This window comes from Mobula birostris, chromosome 4 (genome assembly GCF_030028105.1).
Source record: "Mobula birostris isolate sMobBir1 chromosome 4, sMobBir1.hap1, whole genome shotgun sequence".
Lineage (NCBI taxonomy): Eukaryota > Metazoa > Chordata > Chondrichthyes > Myliobatiformes > Myliobatidae > Mobula > Mobula birostris.
In genome coordinates, this window is record NC_092373.1 from 2,761,958 (window position 1) to 2,784,759 (window position 22,802).

The 22,802-nt window shown below is 46.8% G+C and overlaps 1 protein-coding gene across 2 annotated transcripts in view; it reads right to left on the reverse strand.

The window, feature by feature from the left end:
- The window catches only part of p3h2 (prolyl 3-hydroxylase 2), a 118,302-nt gene that overhangs the window by 8,632 nt on the left and 86,868 nt on the right, over positions 1-22,802 (reverse strand). For both annotated transcript variants that reach the window (XM_072254862.1, XM_072254861.1), the window contains exons 8-11: positions 16,741-16,838; positions 9,704-9,831; positions 9,514-9,609; positions 1,043-1,193 (exon numbers count right to left, since the gene is read on the reverse strand). In XM_072254862.1, coding sequence (XP_072110963.1) covers positions 1,043-1,193; positions 9,514-9,609; positions 9,704-9,831; positions 16,741-16,838 — 473 coding nt within the window. The remainder of the gene's footprint in view (positions 1-1,042; positions 1,194-9,513; positions 9,610-9,703; positions 9,832-16,740; positions 16,839-22,802) is intronic.

The window sequence follows — 22,802 nt, forward strand, 5'->3', positions numbered from 1 at the left end:
GCATTATTTCTTGTTTTTATATTCTGTTCTCCTTGAAATAAATGCCAACATTGCATTTGCTTTCTTTACCACAGACTCAACCTTCTGGGAGCCTTGTACGAGGACTCCTAAGTCTCTCTGCACCTCTGATGTTTGAACCTTCTCCCCATTCCTATAATAGTCCGCACTTTTGCTCCTTTTACCAAAATGCATTATCATACATTTCCCAACACTGTATTCCATCTGCCACTTTTTTGCCCATTCTTCCAATTTCTCTAAGTCCTGCTGCAATCGCATTGTTTCCTCAGCACTACCTACCCCTCCACCTATCTTCATATCATCTGCAAACTTTGCCACAAAGCCATCAATTCCATTATCTAAATCATTGACAAACAATGTGAAAAGTAGTAGTCCCAATACTGACCCCTGAGGAACACCACTAGTCACCACAGCCAACCAGCAAAGGCTCCTTTTATTCCCACTCGCTGCCTTTTGCCTGTCAGCCACTCCTCTATCCATGCCAGTATCTTTCCTGTAATGCTGTAGGATTTTATCCTGTTAAGCAGCCTCATGTGTGGCACCTTATCAAATGCCTTCTGAAAATCCAAGTAAATGACATCCACTGTCTCTCCTTTGTCCACCCTGCTTGTTACTTCCACGGACTCTAACAGATTTGTCAGGCAAGATTTCCCTTTACAGAAACCATGCTGACTTTGACTTATTTCAATAGGTACATTTAATGTCAGAGAAATGTATAGAATATACATCCTGAAATCATTATTAGTCTCCAACGAACTGCATCATCTAGCACCCCACTGACTTGACCCGACCCTAATCACCGGATCACTTACAATGACCAGTGAATCTACAAACCAGTACGTCTCTGGACTGTGGGAGCTAATCCGTGCATCCGGAGGAAACCCTCAAACGCATGGGAAAGGCTTAGAAACTCATCACAGAGGACACCAGAACTGAACTGTGAAATGCCCCCAGTGGTAAGAGCGTCATAGTGACCGCTACACTACAGTGGCGCCACACTATGGGGAGAAGAGAACGGCCTTACCTTCGATGGCCGTGCGGCACACCAGGTGTGTGAACGAGAAGTAGAGGGTGGAGTTCAGCATGAAGTAAGACTGGACAATCCGGCGAACCCTCTCACTCACGTCATAGAACAGCTTAGCTGCACGCATCGAGATCCGGCCCTCGAATCCGTACTGAAAGACAGCAGATCAGAACTAGTTAACCACTGGCACATGCACCATTAGCTAAAAAAAAAAGTGCTGGCATTGGAGAATGATTCCAGGAATGAAAGGGTTAACAGATGCGGATCATTTGACTGCTCTGGGTCTGTACTTACTGGAGTTTAGAAGAGACAGGGGATCTCACTGAAAGGCCAAGGTAGAGTGGATGTGGAGAGGATGTTTCCTATAGTGGGGGAGTCTAGGACCAGAGGCCACAACCTCTGAATAGAGAGACAGCCATAGAGAGGAATTTCTTTAGCCAGAAGGTGGTAAATCAGTGGAATTCACTGCCACAAATGGCTGTGGAGACCAGATCGTTGGGTATATTTGAAGCAGAGGTTAATAGGTTCTTGATTATTAAGGGTGTCAAAGGTTATGGGGAGAGGGCAGGAGAATGGGGTTGGGAAGAATAATAAATCAGTTATGACAGAATGGCTGCGCAGACACAATGAGACGAATGGCCTAATTCAGTTCCAATCTTATAGTCTAATTGTACCAAGGGAGGGTGGAAAACTGTCCTTATAATCAAAAATGATTTAATATTGTCATATGTACTGAGATAACAGTGAGAAGCTTGTCTGGCATACCAGTCGTACTAACCGATCATTACAGAGTGAACTGAGGTGCAATAAGGTAAAACAATAACAGAATGTTACAGTCACCGTGAGTGAACATAGAACAGTATAGTCAAGTACAGGAACAGGCCCTTCGGCACACAATGTTGTGCTGAATCAATTAAATCAGTAATCAAATGGCTAACTAAACTAACCTCTTCTGCCCACACAATGTCCATGTCCTTCCGTTTTCCTCACATCCATCTGCCTATCAAAACGTCCCTTAAAAGTCTTGAATGTATCTGCCTCTACCACCACCCCAGGGAGCACATTCCAGACACCCACCACTCTCTGTGTGTAAAAACACCCCTCACATCTCCTGTGAAATTACCTCCTCTCACCTTAAATGCATGTCCTCTGGTATTACACATTTCAACCATGGGAGATCAATACTGCCTGTCTATTCTATCTCTGCCTCTCATAATCTTATAAACCTCTATCAGATCTCCCCTCAGCCTCCAGCACTGCAGAGAAAACAACCAGGTTCTCATGAAGTGCATGCCCTCTAATCCAGGCAACATTTGTTGAACCTCTTCTGCACCCTCTCCTAAGCCTCGACATCCTTCCAAAAGTGGGGTAACCGGAATTGTATACAATACTCCAGATGCGGCCTAACTACTTTTATGAAGTTGCAGCATAAATTGCTGATTTTTGAACCTGTGGGTGCTGTAGTATGTCTCTCCGTCCCCATGCCAGACTGCTGTCTGGGATATGCTGACAGGCTGCACTGGGAAAATCGGTGGTGGAGAGGGTGTAGCTTTAAACTCCTGGGCATTAACCTATCAGATGACCTGTTCTGTGCCCAGAATACTGATACAGTCACGAGGAAGGCAGGCCAGTATCTGTGGAGTCATGGAACAGAAACAGCCCCATCTGGTCCATGCGAGATTAATCTGCCTAGTCTCGTCGACCTGCACCCAGATTATGGCCCACTGTACCCTATCCACATATTAAAATCATCCCCACATCCAGCACTTGCCCAGGCAGCTCGTTCCACACTCCCACCACCCTCTGAGTGAAGAAACTCCCCTCATGTTCCCCTTGAACAGACGTTTCAAATATTTCCGCTGGAGCCCTGCAATTTCTGCACTTGCCTCCCACAGAGTCCGAGGGAACACCTCGTCGTGCTCTGGGGATTTATCCACCCTAATTCACCCAAAGACAGCAAACACCTTCTCCTCCGTAATCTGTATAGGGTCTATGACCTCGCTGTGGCACAACATCAATTCCATAGACTCTGTGTCCATCTCCTGAGTAAACACAGATGCAAAAATCTATTTCAGCTCTGCCCCATCTCTTTTGGCTCCATGCATGGATTACCATTCTGGTCTTCCAGGGGACCAATTTTGTCCTTGAAATCCTTTTGCTCTTCACATACCTGTAGATTCCCTAAGGATTCTCCTTCACTTTGTCTGCTAGGGTAACCACATGTCTTCTTTTAGCCCCCATGATTTCTTTCTGAAGTGTTCTCTTGCATTTCTTATACTCAAGTACCTCATTTGCTCCTGCCTATCCCGGGGATCAAACATTTTAATTCCCATTCCAACATGTCGGTCCGTCACCTCCTCTTGTGCCAAAATGAGGCCACGCTTGGGGTGGAGGAGCAACACCTTATCTTCTCTCCAGGTGCTCCCTAACCTGATGGCAGAGACTGATTTCTTCTTCCAGTAATACGAACTTTTTCTCTCCTCCTCCCCTCTTCTTCTATTCCCCATTCTAGCCTCCTACCTCATGTAACCCGCCTATCACCTCGCCCAGCTTCCCTCCTCCCTCCTTCCCTTTCTCCTGTGGTGTACTTGAATAAGATTCCCTCCTCCCCAGCCCTTTATCTTTCCAAACCCCTGGCTTCATCTATCACCTTTTCACTATCCTCCCTTCTCCCACCCCTCCCCACCATTTTATTCAGACATCTTCCCCTTTCCTTTCCAGTCCTGAAGACTGGTTTGACTGGCTCAAACCATCGACTGTTTACTCTTTTCCATAGATGCTGCCTGACCTACTGAGTTCCTCCACCATTTTGTGTGTTGCTCTGGATTTCCAGTATCTGCAGAATCCCGCGTGTTTAAGCTTCCACAGAAGTACTTTTGAACATACCCTGACAGGCTGCATCATGTCCTGGGTACGGCAATTTGAATGTGCAGGAAATTAAAAAGCTGCATAGTGCAGTGGACTCTGAGCAAAACGTCACAGGCACATCTCTCCCCAGCACTGTTAGTTTCTACAGGGCATGCTGCCTCAAGAAGGGCAGCATTTATCAAAGACCCCCAACAGGCCATCTTCTCACAGCTACAATCGCACAGGAGGAACAGGAGCCTCACGTCCCACATCAGCAGGTTCAGGAACAGCTCCTTTTCCTCAACCATTCGGTTCTGGAAGAACCCAGCACAACTCCAATCACTACCTCGCTACAACACCAGCATTTTGTACTAAAATGGAGTTTTGTTTTCCTGAAAGTTCCCTGCATAAATTTCAAAGATTTATGTTGATGTTTTTGCTGTGAGGTAATGCTGTAACTCTTTAAAAGCCTGGTTAGACCACACTCAGAATACTGTGTTCAGTTCTGGTCACCGCATTATAGGAAAGATGTGGAAGCTTTAGAAAAGGTGCAAAGATTTTCCAGGACGCTGCCTGGACTAGAGAGTATGTCTTATGATGAGAGGTTGAGTGAGCTAGGGGTTTTCTCTTTGGAGCGGAGAATGAGAGGTGACTTGATAAAGATGTACAAGTTGATCAGAGACAGAGATCGAGGGGATAGCCAGAGACTTTTTCCTAGGGAAGAAAGATAGAGGATTGGGAAGCTTTTAAAACCCTACAGAGAGCAACTATAAGACTCATTAGAAGGGTAAAGATGAAATATTAAAGCAAGCTACCAAACAACATCAAAGTGAAGAGTAAATGCTTTTTCATATGAAAAATAAAAGAGAGATGAGAGCGGATATAGCGCCACTAGAAAACGAGGCTGGACAAATAATAACAGGGGCCAAGAAGATGGCAGGTGAACTAAATAAGCACTTTGCTTCAGTCTTTACTGTGAATGGTATTAGCAGTGTGTCAGATGTTGAAGGGTGTGAGGGAAGAGAAGTGAGCGCAGTTACTATTACAATGGAGAAGACTAAGAGTACATAAGTCACCTGGACCAGATGAACTGCACCCTAGGATTCTGAAAGAGATTGTGGATGCATTAGTATTGATTTTTCAAAAATCATTGGACTCTGGCATGGTGCCAGAGCACTGGAAAATAGCAAATGTCACTCCACTCTTCAAGAAAGGAGGGTGGCAGCAGAAATGAAATTATAGAGCAGTGGTCCCCAACCTTTTTTGCGCTGTGGACCGGTTTAATATTGACAATATTCTTGCGGACCGGCCGACCCGGGGGAGGGGGGTAGGGTTGCCAACGGACAAGAGTAGCAGTCAAAAAATACGTTGGGTTTACTGTGAGAAAGACTACAATGACCATGAAGCCTTGCGCGGGCACCAGTGCGCATGCGTGACCTGAGCATGTGTATACCTGCCGATATTATTCTCTGCAAATCGTTTTTGGCGATTCTGTTCGGGGTGGGGGGGGGGGTGTGTTCATCACGACCGGAATATTGGTAATAAGGGGCTAATACATTCAATTTCGTTTCTAAAAGGGTTTATCTAACGAATTTAATATTAAACACACAGCGCATATTTTCCTCGCATGAATATAGTGATAAGTCAATCATCAGGGGAGGACGGGGAGCTTGAAGTAAGTGTTGAACGAACTTTCAATAGAAGTGGTAGAGGCAGGTTCGATATTATCATTTAAAGAAAAATTGGATAGGTATATGGACAGGAAAGGAATGGAGGGTTATGGGCTGAGTGCAGGTCGGTGGGACTAGGTGAGAGTAGCTTTCGGCATGGACTAGAAGGGCCGAGATCACCTACTTCCGTGCTGTAATTGTTATATGGTTATATAAGTCACTTATAATTCAATAGCATCATAACATTTTAAGTAACGTTTGGATATTAAACACACAGTGCATATTTTCCCCGTATGAACATATAAAATCATTGAAACACACCAATATCGCTGAATCAGTAGGAGCCCTGGGCTTGTTTTCCTGCGACAAGACGGTCCTATCGAGGGGTGATGGGAGACAGCGATACTCGAAGGGGGTTCCTTATGTCCAGTCTATTCCGCAATTTAGTTTTTGCTGCATTCATTGCAGAGATATGTTGGAAATGGAAGCAACGTTTTCAGTGCTTTCGTGGCTATCTCAGGATATTTAGCCTTGACTTTGATCCAGAATGCCAGCAGAGATGTTATGTCAAACATACTTTTCAGCCCGCCATCATTTACAAGCTCGAGGATTTGATCTTCTTCCCACGCTGACATGGATGACGTGCGGGTAATGACCTCGCGTGCGTTCAAGCTCAACAGTGGGCGTGACAGGGAATGAGGAAAGGTGCAGCTAACTCATACCGTTTCCTCGCGGCCCGGTACTGGTCCGCGGCCCGGGGGTTGGGGACCACTGTTACAGACCAGTTAGCCTGACCTCAAATTAAGGATGAGGTGATGGAGTTCTTGGTGACACAGGAAAAGATAGGACAAAGTCAGCATGGTTTCCTTCAGGGAAAATCCTGCCTGATGAACCTGTTGGAATTCTTTGAGGAGATTAAAAGTAGGGTTGATAAAGGGAAATGTAGTGGATGTTGTATATTTGGACTTTCAGAAGACCTTTGACAAGGTGCCACACATGAGGCTGCTTACCAAGTTAAGAGCCCATGGTATTACAGGAAAGTTACTAAGGTGGTTAAAGCAATGGCTGGTTGGTAGGAGGCAGCAAATGGGAATAAAAGGATCCTTGTCTGGTTGGCTGCCAGTGACTAGTGGTGTTCTGCAGGGGTTGCTGTTGGAACTATTTCTTTTTATGCTGTATATAAATGATTGAGATGACAGAATAGACGGCCTTGTTGCTAAGTTTGCAGAGGATATGAAGATTGGTGGAAGGGCAGGTAGTGTTGAGGAAACAGGTAGAATGCAGAAGCACTTAGACAGATGAGGAGAACGGGCAAGAAAATGGCAAATGAAATTCAATGTTGGAAAATTTATAATCATGCACTTTGGTAGTAGAAATAAATGTGCAAACTATTTTCTAAATGGGGAGAAAATCCAAAAATTGGAGATGCAAAGGAACTTGGGAGTCCTTGTGCAGAACACTCTAAAGGTTAACTTGCAGGTTGAGTTGGTGGTGAGGAAGGCAAATGCCATGTTAGCATTCACTTCAAGAGGTCTAGAATACAAGAGCAGGGATGTGATGCTGAGGCTTTATAAGGCACCGGTGAGGCCTCACCTTGAGTATTGTGAACAGTTTTGGGCCCCTCATCTTAGAAAAGATGTGCTGGCATTGGAGAGGGTTCAGAGGAGGTTCACACGGATGATTCCAGGAGTGAAAGGGTTATCATATGAGGAATATTTGACGGCTCTGGGTCTGTACTCGCTGGATGGGGGAGGGGGGGGATCTCATTGAAACCTTTTGAATGTTGGAAGACCGAGACAGAGTAGATGTGGAAACGATATTTCTGATCGTGGGCAAGTCTAGGACAAGAGGGCACAGCTTCAGGATAGAGAGCTGTCCATTTAAAATGGATGCAGACAAGTTTCTTTAGCCAGAGGGTGGTGAATTTGTGTAATTTATTTCCACATGCAGTTGTGGTCAGGTCATTAGGTGTAGGGCAGAGATTGCTAGGTTCTTGATTGAATACGGCATCAAAGGTTACGGAGCGAAGGCCGGGAACTGGGGCTGAGGAGGGGGAAAAAAGGATCGGCCATGATTGAATAGCAAAGCAGACTCGATGGGCCAAATGGCCTAATTCTGCTCCTGTATCTTAAGGTCTTATGGAAAAGGCTAATACAAGGGGGCATAATTTTAGTGATTGGAGGGAAGTATCGGGGTATGTCAGGGCTAAGTTTTGTGCACGGAATGTCTTGCCAGCGGTGGTGGTAGGGGCATTCAACAGACTCAAACACAGATGATAAAAAGATGGAGGACTATGTGGGAAGGAAGGGTTAGATTGATGTTGAGTATGATTAAGGGGTCAGCACAACATTGTGGGCTGAAGGGCCTGTACTGTTCTAAATTGCTTGGAGTGCACATAATGGATGATCTAATTTAGACCCACAACTCCTCCTCACCAGTCAGGAAGGCACAGCAGCCTCTACACTGAGGAGACTGAAAAATTGCAAGGCTCCGCACCCCATTCCAACAACTTCCTACAGGAGCACCATCGAGCCTGTCCTGACCGGCTGCATCATTGTGTGGTACGGAAGCTGCAAGGCATCGAACAGCAAGAACTTACAGAGGACAGTAAAAACTGCTGAGACGATCACCAGGATCTCCCTCCTCCCAAATGGTGACATTTACCAGGATCATTGTAAAGGGCACAAAGTATCATTAAGGATCCCACAATCTCTTTGACCACTACCGTCAGGAAGGAGGTACAGGAGCATCAGGACTAGGACTGTCAGTCTGAGTCTCCCTGCACCTGCGACGCTGTGAGTTTCCCTGCGCCTGTGAGTCTCCCTGCGCCTGTGACGCTGTCAGTTTCCCTGCGCCTGTGACGCTGTCAGTTTCCCTGCGCCTGAGAGTCTCCCTGCGCCTGTGACGCTGTCAGTTTCCCTGCGCCTGTGATGCTGTGAGTTTCCCTGCGCCTGTGACGCTGAGTTTCCCTGCGCCTGTGACGCTGTCAGTTTCCCTGCGCCTGTGACGCTGTCAGTTTCCCTGCGCCTGTGAGTCTCCCTGCGCCTGTGACGCTGTCAGTTTCCCTGCGCCTATGCACAAGTGCGGGGGTCCCCAACCTCTTTTGCACCGCGGACCAATTTAATATTGACAATATTTTTGCGGACCGGCCGACCGGGGGGGGTGTTCAAGTGGGGTTAAACTCACCTCAACATGTCTTTTACAGTTAGGGTTGCCAACTTTCTCACTCCCAAATAAGGGACAAAAGTAGCAGTCAAATCCCGGGACACTTTACCCCAGGAAGAACTACCATGACCATGAAGCCTTGCGCGGGCACCTGCGTGCGCATGCGTGACGTGCCGATATTTTCCCCACAAATCGGTTTTGCCTTCATCTTCCCGACTATACTGTACATACATTATTTCTACTTTATATAGGCTGTGTATTTATCATATCATTCCTGCTTTTACTGTATGTTAGTGTTATTTTAGGTCTTATGTGTTATTTGGTTTGATTTGGTAGTTTTTTTTGAGTCTGGGAACATTCAAAAATTTTTCCCGTATAAATTAATGGTAATTGCTTCTTTGCTTTACGCCATTTCAGCACAAAAGGTTTCATAGGAATGCTCTACCGTAGCGGGGGAAATACGGGACAAACCAATTTAGTCCAATATACAGGATGTCCCGGCAAGTACGGGACAGTTGGTAACCCTATGTTCAAGTTCAGCCATGATCATAATAAATGGCGGTGCAGGCTCGAAGGGCCGAATGGCCTACTCCTGCACCTATTTTCTATATTTCTATGTTTCAACAGTGCCTGACAGGGAATGAGAAAAGGTGCAGCTGACTCATATCGTTTCCTCACAGCCCGGTGGTTGGGGACCGCTGCTCAAGTGGACTCATGTAGAGGGAACATCGTGCAGACAACAGCTAAGCTCAGCTTTGTTTTTAGTGAACAGTTGACAACGTGTCTCACCGTCAGGGCCCGGTACACTGTTGCTCCCTCAAAGCGCTCATTGGGTGTGTGAGGGGACATCTTCCCTCGGTAGCCGTCCCCCTCCGTGGCGATTCTCTACAGAAACAGGAGAGACAGGGCTGGAAGTAAGGATGGGCTCTGAGGCTGTGTCGCTGACGGGGACGGAGAGACAACGCACCAGGCCACTTACGTTGGCCACGCGGTACAACTCCCGACACTCCTGGGCAGTGAGGACGTCATCGAGCAGCACCCGCTGCGTCCCGTTCAGCTCCTGGGAGTTGTGAACGACCTTCACATGCTTGAAAAGCACTGGCCCACCTGGAACGGGAGAGTCAGTAGTGGGTCATGTTTCATTACAACAACAGGTTCTTGGAATCAACTTGATGAGACAGAAAGACACAACTTCCAAATCAACACACAAAATTCTACAGGAACACAGGACAGGCAGTGTCTTCCAGTTATCTACAAACGCCAACTATCTACTGAGAACAACAGAACTAAATTGGGACAAAAGTAGAATGTTTCTGGGAAGGAAAGGGTTAATGTATGAGCTGCGTTGGATGGCACTGGGCCTGTACTTGCTGGAATTCAAATGAATGAAAGGGGGAGTGAGAATCTAACTGAGACCCATCAGACACTGAAAGGCCTAAACAGAGTCCGGGACCGAAGGAGGCTGATAGTTTCTTGACTAGGGTGTCAAAGGTTACGGGGGGAGAAGGCAGGAGAATGGGGTTGAGAGGGATAATAAATCAGCATGATGGAATGGTGGGGCAGACTCAATGGGCTGAATGGCCTAATTCTGCTCCCAGGTTTTATGGTCAAACAGCACAAATATTAAAATACTGATCTCAACACACACAGACCCTCTCACGAGAGCACTCTCCCATTCCACAGCGCCATTCATGAGCTGCCCAACAGTAACGACCTGAGAGAACTGCCCCCCCCCACCCTCAACTGCACAGGTGTGAAAACTGAACCCCCATCCGACCATTCTGATTCTACACCCCCTCCACAGGTGTGAAAACTGAACCCCCCCCCGACCGTTCTGATTCCACACCCCCTCCACAGGTGTGAAACCTCCGTCCCCCCGACCATTCTGATTCCACACCCCCTCCACAGGTGTGAAAACTGACCCCCCCCCGACCATTCTGATTCCACACCCCCTCCACAGGTGTGAAAACTGACCCCCCCCCGACCATTCTGATTCCCCACCCCCTCCACAGGTGTGAAAACTGACCCCCCCCCAACCATTCTGATTCCACACCCCCTCCACAGGTGTGAAAACTGACCCCCCCGACCATTCTGATTCCACACCCCCTCCACAGGTGTGAAACCTCCCCCCCGACCATTCTGATTCCCCACCCCCTCCACAGGTGTGAAAACTGACCCGAGACCCCCCACCTGACCGTTCTGATTCCACACCCCCTCTACAGGTATGAACTTCCGCTTTTAGTATACCCAGTGACAGCCTCCACAGCATCTGTGGCAATGAATTCCACTGATTCACCATCTCTGGCTGAAGAAATTCCTCCTCATCCCTGATCTAAACGGACATCTCTCTGCTCCGAGGCCCTGCTTTCTGTTCCTCGTCTCTCCCACTGTAGCAAGCACCCTCTCCATATCCACTCTACCCAGGCCTTTCAACATTCAACAGGTTTCAATGAGATCTCCTCATTCTAAACTGCAGTGACTACAGGCTCAGAGACTTCAAATGCTCCTCATATATTAATTAACCCTTCATTTGCGTGAGCCTCCTCTGGGCCTTCCCCGATGTCAGCACATCCTTTCTCGGATAAGAAACTGCTCCCAGTACCCCAGGTGAAGTCTGAGCAGTGCTTTGTGAAGCCTCAGTATTACACTCCTCAATGCTGACATGGCAACCGTCAGGGGCCAGAGCCATTCGCGGCACTCAGCTGTGGTCACAAAATGCCACACGAGGCACCCGGAATGCCCTCTCACAGAGCAGTCTTTATCACAGGGTCTTCTGCTCTGTATTGAGGTTGAATGAGGTGGGGAGATGGCCAGGGTCTGTCTGACCCAGTAAGATCATTGCTGCTAGCCAGAGAGAAGATTGTCTTCCTCCCTCCCTCTCCTTGAAGGAGGACTATTCCAGGGCCAACATATTGACAAAGAAGGTACAACAGCAGCTATATTCCGTTAGGAGTTTGAGGACACTTGGTTTGGTCACCAATGACTCACAAATTTCTACAGATGTACTATGGAGAGCATAGTAACTGGTTGCATTGCCGTCTGGTATGGAGGGGTCACTGCACAGAGCTGCAGAAAGTTGTAAACTCAGCCAGCTCCATCATGGGTATTAGCATCTCCAGCATTGAGGACAGCTTCAGAAGGACGGCTTCTATCATTAAGGACCCCATTCACCCAGGACAGGCCCTCTTCTAATTGCTGCCATCAGGGCGGAGGTACAGCAGCCTGAAGACACACACTCATTATCTCAGGAACAGCTTCTTCTCCTCCACCATCAGATTTCTGAGTGGACAATGAACCCATGAACACTACCTCACTATTTATTTTCCTCTCTTTTTTGTTTTGGTTATCTATTGCAATGTACTGTTGCAAAAACAGCACATTTTACGACACATGCCACTGACATTAAACCTGCTTCTGACTCTGAGCTCCCCAACCTGTCAGCTTCCTCCATCTGCCTCACCCCAGAGGTGAATTCATTAGTCCGTAACACCATACGACAAGGAGCCGAATTAGGCCATTGCGTCATTCTATTACAGCTGATTTAGAAATTACTTGTCACGTGCACGTTGAAGAAAGCTAGGGAACGAACAAAACCTGACAGACAGGGGCAGGATATGAACCCCGATTGCAGAGGCCCTATCAGCGGTGGGTGCAGAGCACTGTGACGGGGTTTCTCGCAGGTTGGCGACACTTGTTTAAAAAGAGAGATTCGCAGGCGTTTGCCCGTTGCAGAGGCCCTATCAGCAGCAGGAGCAGAAGACTGCAAACTAAATAAAAGTACAGGAGGGACAAGCAGAGCAACCATTGTCAGGGTGGCCATTGTTGGGGGTAGGCCAGTGGCAAGAGTAGAAACATCAGGTTTTGGCTCAAAGGAGGCTTCGGCTTGGAAGAGGTGTGGGCTCTGGGTAGGTTTCTGTTAAGGTTTTGTTTTGTTCTTCTCTTACTGTACCTGGCGGTTGTGTGTTCTTCGTACCGGATGTTGGAGTCCTGGAAGAACCAGAGTCTCTCTGGGAACTACATCTGCGTGAAGTGCATCCGGCTGCAGCTCCTTGGAGACCGTGTTAGGGATCTGGAGCAGCAGCTGGTTGACCTTCAGCTTGTACAGGAGAGTGAGGAGATAATCGATCAGAGTTACAGGGAAGTCGTCACCCGAAGTTGCAGGAGGTGAGTAGCTGGGTGACTGTCAGGAGGAATGGAAATGTGAATAGGCAGTTAGAGCAGAGCACCCTGTGGCCAGTCCCCTCGAAAATAAGTATACCGCTTTGGATACTCTTGTGGGGGATGACCTCCCGGGAGAATGCCACGGCGACCGGGTTACAGGCACTGAGCATGGGTCTGTCGTGCAGAAGGGAAAGAGGGAGAAGAAGGGAGTGGTAGTGACAGGGGACTCAATAGTCAGAGGAACAGACTGGAGATTCTGTGGACGTGAACAGGACACACAGATGGTATGTTGCCTCCCAGGTGCCAGGGTCAGGGATGTCTCAGATTGTGTCCACAACATTTTGGAGAGAGGGGAAGCAGCCAGATGTCTTAGTACATATTGGTACCAATGACATTGGATGAAAAAGCAAAGAGGTCCTGAAAAGAGAATTTAGAGAGCTAGGTAGAAAGCTGAGAAGCAGGACCTCCAGGGTAGTAATTTCTGGATTGTTGCCTGTGCCACGTGTCAGTGAGGGTAGAAACAGGATGATTTGGCAGATAAATGTATGGCTGAGAAGCTGGTGCAGGGGGCAGGGCTTCAGGTTCTTGGATCATTGGGATCTCTTCTGGGGGAGGTCTGACCTGTTCAAAAGTGACAGGTTGCACCTGAACCTGAGGGGAACCAATATTCTCACGGGCAGGTTTATTAAAGCTGTTGGGGAGGGTTTAAACTAACCTGGAAGGGGGGTGGGAACTGGAGTGATTGAGACTCAGGACAGGACGGATTGTAAAAAAGTAAAGAGAGCATGCAGCCAGACTATCAGGAAGGGCAGGCAGGCGATGGGACACAGTCGCAGACAACAGGGTATCAAAACATTAGGGATGCAGAATCAAAAAAGGGTAGCAAATACGGTACTCAAGGTGCTCGATCTCAATGCAAAGAGTATAAGAAATAAGGTGGATGATCTTTTTACACTATTATAGATTGCCAGGTATGATGATGTGGCCATCACTGAATCGTGGCTGAATGATTGTTGTAGTTGGGAGCTGAATGTCCAAGGCTACACGTTGTTTTGGAGGGATAGGAAGGTAGGCAGAGGGGGTGGTGTGGCTCTACTGGTAAAGAATGGCATCAAGTCAGTAGAAAGATGTTGAATCCTTGTGGGCTGAGTTAAGAAACTGCAAGGGTAAAAGGACGTTGATGGCAGTTATATACAGGCCTCCCAACAGTGGCTGGGAGGTGGACCACAGGTTACAACAGGAAATAGAACAGTGGTGTCAAAAGGGCAATGTTATGGTAGTCACAATCAAATCAGGTTGGTAATGGATCTCGGGAGTGAGCTTGGTGAATGCCTATGAGATGGCTTTTTACAGCAGTTCGTTGTTGAGCCTACTACGTTCAGCTACACTGGGTTGGGTGTCATGTCATGAACTGGAGGTGATTAGGGAGCTTAAGGTAAAAGAACCCTTAGGAACCAGTGATCACAATACGATTGAGTTCAACTTGAGATTTGATAGGGAGACAGTAAAGTCTGATGTAGCAGTGGATTAAGGGAAATTATACTGGTATCAGAGAGGTGTTGGCCAAAGTAAATTGGCAGGGATGTCAGCAGAGCCGCAATGGCGTGCATTTCTGGGGAAAATGAGGAAGGTGCAGGACATGTGTATTCCAAAACTGAAGAAATGCTCAAATGGTAAAATTGTACAACCGTGGCTGACAAGGGAAGTCAAAGCTATTGTAAAAGCAAAAAAAAAAGATATACAACAAAGCAAAAATTAGTGGGAAGATAAAGGACTGGAAAGTTTTAAAAAACCTATAGAGAGCAACTAAAAGAATCATTAGAAGGGAAAAGATGTAATATGAAAGCAAACTAACAAATAATATCAAAGTAGATAGTAAAAGTTTTTTCAAGTATGTAGAAAATAAAAGAAAGATAAGAGTGGATATAGGACCACTAGAAAATGAGGCAGGAGGAATAAAAATGGGGGATAAGGAGAAGGTTGATGAACTAAATGAGTGTTTTGCGTCAGTCTTCACTGTGGAAGGCACTAGCAGTATGCCTGATGTTGTAGTGTGTGAAGGAAGAGAAGTGGATGCAGTTATTGTTACAAGAGAGAAGGTGCTCAAAAAGCTGGAAGACCTAAAGGTACATATGTCACCCAGACCCGAGGAACTGCACCCTAGGGTTCTGAAAGAGGTGGTGGTAAGAGACTGTGGTGGCATTAGAAATGATCTTTCAAAAATCATTGGACTTTGCCGTGGTGCCAGAGGACTGGAAAATTGCAAATGTCACTCTGCTCTTTAAGAAAGGAGGAGGGCAGCAGAAAGGAAACTATAGACCAGTTAGCCTGACCTCAGCGTTTGGGAAGACGTTGGAGTCAATTGTTAAGGATGAGGTGATGGAGTACTTGGTGACACAGGACAAGAAAGGGCAAAGTCAGTATGGTTTCCTTAAGGGAAAATCCTGCCTGATGAACCTGTTGGAATTCTTTGAGGAGATTATATGGTTATGGTGATATAGATTACAAGTAGGATAGATAAAGGGGATGCAGTGGATGTTGTATATTTGGACTTCCAGAAGGCCTTTGACAAGGTGCCACATGAGGCTGCTTACCAAGTTAAGAGCCCATGGTATTACAGGAAAGTTACTAACATTGTTAGAGCACTGGCTGATTGGTAGGACACAGTGAGTGGGAATAAAAGGATCCTTGTCTGGTTGGCTGCCAGTGACTAGCGGTGTTCCACAGGGGTCGGTTTTGGGACCACTTCTTTTTATGCTGTATATAAACGATTTTGAAAATGAAATAGATGGCTTTGTTGTCAAGTTAGCAGATGATACAAAGACTGGTGGAGGGGCAGGTAGTGTTGAGGAAACAGGTAGGATGCAGAAGGACTTAGACATATTAGCACAACGGGCAAGAAAGTGGTAAATGAAATACAATGTTGGAAAATGCATGGTCATGCACTTTGGCAGTATAAATAAACGTGCAGACTATTTTCTAAAAGTGGAGAAAATTAAAATATCTGAGACGCAAAGGGACTTGGGAGTCCTTGTGCAGAACCCTCAGTTTAACTTACAGGTTGAGTCGGTGGTGAGGAAGGCAAATGCCATGTTAGCATTCATTTCAAGAGGTCTAGAATACAAGAGCAGGGATGTGATGCTGAGGTTTTATAAGGCACCGGTGAGGCCTCACCTTGAGTATTGTGAACAGCTTTGTGCCCCTCATCTTAGAAAAGATGTGCTGGCATTGGAGAGGGTTCAGAGGAGGTTCACAAGGATCATTCCTGGAATGAAAGGGTTATCATTTGAGGAACGTTTGATGGCTCTGGGTCTGTACTCACTGGAATTTAGAAGGATAGGCGGGGGGGGTGGGGGGGGATCTCATTGAAACCTTTCGAATGTTGAGAGACCTAGACAGAGTAGATGTGGAAAGGATGTTTCCCATGGTGGGGGAGTCTAGGACAAGAGGGCACAGCCTCAGGATAGAGGGGCTTCCATTCAAAACAGATGTGGAAAAATTTCTTTAGCCAGAGGGTGGTGAGTTTGTGGAATTTCTTGCAACGTAAAGCTGTGGAGGCCAGGTCATTTGGTGTATTTACGGCAGAGATCGATAGGTTCTTGATCGGACATGGCATCAATGATTACGGGGAGAGGGCCAGGAAATGGGGTTGAGGAAGATACCTGCATGTCTTTTCATAGATAAGGAGCTTAGAACTGCTCACAGTATTCCAACTGTGATCTGACCAATGTCTGATAAAGCCTCAGCATTACCTCTTTGCGTTCTTTCTAAATGGATGTCCCTCTGGTGCCAGACTCCCCAGCACTAGAAACATCCTTTGAACAGCCACTCTATTGGTAGGTTTCAATCTCGTACCTTCATGCAGATTTTGATCAGCCTTCCTTTCTGTCCTCTTCTTCTGCATTACCGGCGCTGGTGGTGCCTTCAGGGTGTTCACCTCAGTTGCTGGGGACCTGTGGACAGGAGGAACAGGAGTTAGCTGGCACAGCCAGGAGCTCAATGGAAGGTCGTTCCAACACCTCATCCCCATCCCACTGGTGTGTCCATCTGTCCTGTAGCCAAGGTCTACACCCCACTCTATCCCACACAGGGGCACTGAGGACCTTCCAGGACATGGGCTCTACAACAACTTCCTTTGTGGGACAACGTACCACGTGAGGATGCTGAGATTCTGCTCATAAAGCACCTTCGAGTGGGGGTGCGGTGGGGGGCGGTTGCTCGGAGAGGAGGTCGGGGGCTAACGCCCTGAAGAAAGGTCTCAGGCTGAAACGCCGATGTTTTATTCTTCCCGTACACGCTGCCTGACCTGCTTAGTTCCTCCAGCATTAGGTGCACGTTACCACGGGCAGGCAGTAACACTGGATGCCACCGCACAAAATGCTAGAAGAACTCAGCACCGATGGAAGGTGTCCGATTTTCAGAAGGCCTTTGACAAGGTGCCACACATGAGGCTACTTAACCAGCTACGAGCCCGTGGTATCACAGAAAAGATTCTAGCATGGGTAAAGCAGCGGCTGATTGGCAGGAGGCAAGGAGTGGGAATACAGGGAGCCTTTCCTGGCTGGCTGCCGGTGACCGGTGGTGATCCTCAGGGACCTGCGTTGGGACAGTTTCTTTTTGATACACGTCAATAATTTGGATGAAGGAATTCATGGCTTTGTTGCAAAGTTTGCAGACGATATGAAGATAGGTGGAGGGGCAGATAGTTTTGAGGAAGTAGAGAGGCTACAGAAGGACTTGGACAGATTATGGATGAAGAAGTGGCAGATGGAATACAGTGTCAGGAAGTGTATGGTCATGCACTTTGGTAGAAGAAATGAAAGGCCTATTCACTAAATGTAGAGAAATTACAAAAAACTGAGATGCAAAGGGACTTGGGAGTCCTTCCATAGGATTCCCTAAAGGTTAATTTGCAGGTTGAGTCTGTGGTGAGGAAGACAAATTCATAAGTCATAAGACAAAGGAGAATTAGGCCATTCAGCCCATCGAGTCTGCTCCACCATTCCATCATGGCTGATCCCGGATCCCACTCAACCCCATACACCTACCTTCTCACAATATCCTTTGATGCCCTGACCAATCAGGAAATGATCAGCTTCTGTTTTAAGTATAGGCACGGACCTGGCCTCTATCACTGTCTGTGGCAGTGCATTCCACAGATTCACTGCCCTGTCCAAAAAAATTCCTCCTTACCTCTATTCTAAAAGGTTGCCCCTCAATTTTGAGGCTGTGTCTATAGTTCTGGATATCTCCACCATAGGAAGCATCCTCCCCACATCCACCCAAAAAAGGCCTTTCAACATTCAGTAGGCTTCAATGAGATTCCCCCCTCCCCCATTCTTCTAAATTCCAGTGATTACTGCCAAATGCTCCTCATATGTTAACCCCGTAATTCCCAGAATCATCCTCGTGAGCCTCCTCTGAACTCTGTCCAATGGACTTCTCTGGACATAGCAATAAGACTACAAAATAAAAGAGAGGATATAATGTTGAAACTTCATAAATTACCAGTGAGCCCTCAGCAGAATATTGTGAGTGGGTTTGGGTGCCTTATCTTAGAAAAGATGTGCTGAAACTGGAGAGGGTTCAAAGGAGGTTCATTAAAATGATTCCAGGATTGAATGGCTTGTCATATGAAGAGCATTTGATGGCTCTGGGCCTGTATTCACTGGAAGAAGAAGAATGAGGGGTGACCTCATTGAAACCTATCAAATGGTGAAAGGCCTTGATAGAGTGGATGTGAGAGGATGTTTCCTACGGTGGGAGAGTCTAAGACCAAAGAACAGACCCTCAGTATCTCCCAGGGAACAACATCTGCTGCAGCTCCTTGAAGTCCATGTTAGGGATCTGGAGCAGCAGCTGGATGATCTTCAGCCTGTACGGGAGAGTGAGGAGATAATTGATCAGAGTTACAGGGAAGTAGTCACCCCAAAGCTGCAGGAGGCGAGTAGCTGGGTGACCGTCAGGAGAAAAGGAAATGGGATAGTCATGGGAGATTTCAACATGCAGGTTGATTGGGATTATCAGTTGGTAATGGATCTCAAGAGATTGAGTTTGTTGAATGCCTATGTGATGGCTTTTTAGAGCAGTTTGTCGTTGAGCCTACTTGGGGATCAGCTGTACTGAATTGGTTGTTATATAATGAACCGGAGGTGATTAGGGAGTTTAAGACAAAGGAACCCTTAGGAGACAGTAATCACAATATGACTGAGTTCAACTTGAGATTTGATAGGGAGAGAGTAAAGTCTGATGTAGCAGTATTTCAGTGGAGTTAGGGAAATTACAGTGGTACGAGAGAGGAGTTGACCAAAATAAGCTGGCAGGGATGTCAGCAGAGCTGCAATGCCGTACATTTCTGGGGAAAATGAGGAAGGTGCAGGACATGGGTATTCCAAAACTGAAGAAATACTCAAATGGCAAAATAGTACAACCATGGCTGACAAGGGAAGTCAAAGCTAATGTAAAACCAAAAGACAGAACATACAATAAAGCAAAAATTAGTGGGAAGATAGCGAGAGCAATTTAAAAACCTACAAATGAATCATTAGGAGGGAAAAGATGAAATATGAAAGCAAGCTAGCAAACAATATCAAAGTGGATAGTAAAAGCTTTTTTTAAGTGTATAAAAAATAAAAAGAGAGATGAGAGTGGATATAGGACCACTAGAAAATGAGGCTGGAGAAACAATAACAGGGGCCAAGGAGATGACAGATGAACTAAATGAGTATTTTGCATCAATCTTCACTGTGGAAGACATTAACAGTGTGACAGATGTTGGGGGGTGTGAAGGAAGAGAAGTGAGTACAGTTACTATTACCAGGGAGAAGGTGCTCAAAAAGCTGAAAGACCTAAGGGTACATAAGTCACCCAGACCAGATGAACTGCAGCTTAGGGTTCTGAATGAGGTAGCAGTAGAGATTGTGCATGCATTAGTAATGATCTTTCAAAAATCATTGGACTCTGTCGCGGTGCCAGAGGACTAGAAAATAGCAAATGTCACTTCACCGTTTAAGAAAGGAGGAAGGCAGCAGAAAGGAAATTATAGACCAGTTAGCCTGACCTCAGTGGTTGGGAAGATGTTAGAATCAATTGTTAAGGATGAGGTTATGGAGTACTTGGTGACACAGGACAAGATAGGACAAAGTCAGCATGGTTTCCTTCAGGGAAAATCCTGCCTGACGAACCTGTTGAATTCTTTGAGCAGATTAGCTAAAGGGGATGCAGTGGATGTTGTATATTTGGACTTTCAGAAGGCAGCGAGTGGGAATAAAAGGAAAATTGTCTGGTTGGCTGCCAGTGACTAGTGGTGTTCCACAGGGGTCAGTGTTGGGACCATTTCTTTTTATGCGAAATATAAATGATTTAGATGGTGGAATAGATGGCCTTGTTGCTAAGTTTGCAGATGATATGAAGATTGGTGGAGGGGCAGGTAGTGTTGAGGAAACAGGTAGGATGCAGGAAGACTGAGACAGATTAGGAGAATGGGCAAGAAAGTGGCAAATGAAATACAATGTTGAAAAACGCATGGTCATGCACTTTGGTAGTAGAAATAATTGTGCGGACTGTTTTCTAAACAAAGAGAAAATCCAGAAATCTGAGATGCAGAGGGACTTGGGAGTCCTTATGCAGACACCCTGAAGGTTAACTTGCAGGTCGAGTCAGTGGTGAGGAAGGCAAATGGAATGTTAGCATTTATTTCAAGAGGTCCAGAATACAAGAGCAGGGATGTGATGCTGAGTCTTTATAAGGCACTGGTGAGGCCTCACCTTGAGTATTGTGAACAGTTTTGAAAAGATGTGCTGACATTGGAGAGGGTTCAGAAGAAGTTCACAAGGGTGATTCAAGGAATGAAAGGGTTATCATATGAGGATCGTCTGATGGCTCTGGGTCTGTACTCGCTGGAATTTAGAAGGATGAGGTGGGATCTCATTCAAGTCTTTCGAATGTTGAAAGGCCTAGACAGAGTAGATGTGGAAAGGATGTTTCCCATGGTGGGGGAGTCTAGGACAAGAGGGCACAGCCTCAGGATAGAGGGGCGCCCATTTAAAACAGAGATGCGGAGAAATTTCTTTAGCCAGAGTGTGGTATGTTTGTGGAATTTATTACCACAGGCAGCTGTGGAGGCCAGGTCGTTGGGTGTATTTAAGATAGAGGTTGTTATGTTCTTGATTGGACATGGCATCAAAGGTTACAGGGAGAAGGCTGGGGAGTGGGGCTGAGGAAGGGGAAAACAGATCAGCCATGATGGAATGGCAGAGCAGACTTGATGGGCCAAATGGCCTAATTCTGCTCCTATGTCTTATAATACTTACAATAAAGGGGCAATCTTTTAGAATGGAGATGAGGAGGTATTTCTTTAGCCATACGGTGGTGAATCTGTGGAATTCTTTGCAACAGGCAGCTGTGGCTGCAATGTCATTGGGTATATCTAAGGTAGAGGTCGATAGGTTCTTGATTGGCGTGAAGGGATACGGGGAAAATTGGATCAGCCAGGATGAAATGACAGAGCAGACTCGATGGGCCAAATGGCCTAATTCTCCTCCTGTATCTTGTGCTGTTGGGAAGGAAAGATGTTTGGCTCTCTATCAGCTCCCAAGGATCAATATGGACATCCCAGAGCATCTCTCCTCTGCTGAGATGAGCTGACTTCGGATGTTGAGATAGTTCATTACAGCAGAAGGCATCTGACCACAGGATGTCCTGCTGACAGGATATCAAGGATATTTATCAGGAGCCTTGTCAATAATCTCTCCATCCAACAATTGATTTGTCCCCTCCATCAAGCAGGAGGTAACTTAGCATTAGGACAAGGGCTGTTCGGATGGGAAAGAGCTTCTTCCCCTGGGCCGTGAGTCTATTGAACTCTCTGCCACCAACCAGGTCTCATCACACATGAACAGCCAGTAGCGTAACACTGATCACTTTCCAGCTTGTGTGTTAAACGAACCTTCCTACTTGTGGTAATATTACCTTGTGTGCTGTCTGTGAGTTACCCGTACTGTGTTGAACGCCTTGGTCTGGAGTAAAGTTGTTTCACTGTGTGTGAGTTGCATGTACTGTGTTGTATACCTTGGTCCACAGGAACGTTTTGTTTGACAGTATACGTGTGTAAAACTGAATGACAATAAACTGAACTTGAAATTGAAGTGCTGCTGATTGTCTTAAAATGTATGAGGGTGAATAAATCCCCTGGGTCCGGTCCGGGACAGTGTGAGGGTGAATAAATCCCCTGGGTCTGGTCTGGTACAGTGTGAGGGTGAATAAATCCCCCGGGCCGGGTCCAGTACGGCGTGAGGGTGAATAAATCCCCTGGGTCTGGTCTGGTCCGGGACGGTGTGAGGGTGAATAAATCCCCTGGGTCTGGTCTGGTACAGTGACAGGGTGAATAAATCCCCTGGGTCTGGTCTGGTCCGGGACGGTGTGAGGGTGAATAAATCCCCTGGGTCTGGTCTGGTACAGTGACAGGGTGAATAAATCCCCCAGGCCTGGTCCGGTACGGTGTGAGGGTGAATAAATCCCCTGGGCCTGGTCCGGTACGGTGTGAGGGTGAATAAATCCCCTGGGTCTGGTCTGGTACAGTGACAGGGTGAATAAATCCCCTGGCCCGGGTCCGGTACGGCGTGAGGGTGAATAAATCCCCCGGGCTGGGTCCGGTACGGCGTGAGGGTGAAAAAATCCCCTGGGTCTGGTCTGGTACAGTGTGAGGGTGAATAAATCCCCCGGGCCGGGTCCAGTACGGCGTGAGGGTGAATAAACCCCCTGGGTCTGGTCTGGTACAGTGACAGGGTGAATAAATCCCCCGGGCTGGGTCCGGTACGGTGAGAGGGTGAATAAATCCCCTGGGTCTGGTCTGGTACGGTATGTTCAACAACAGTGGGAAACTAGAGAGGACATTGCAAGAGACCTGGCTGTGATGT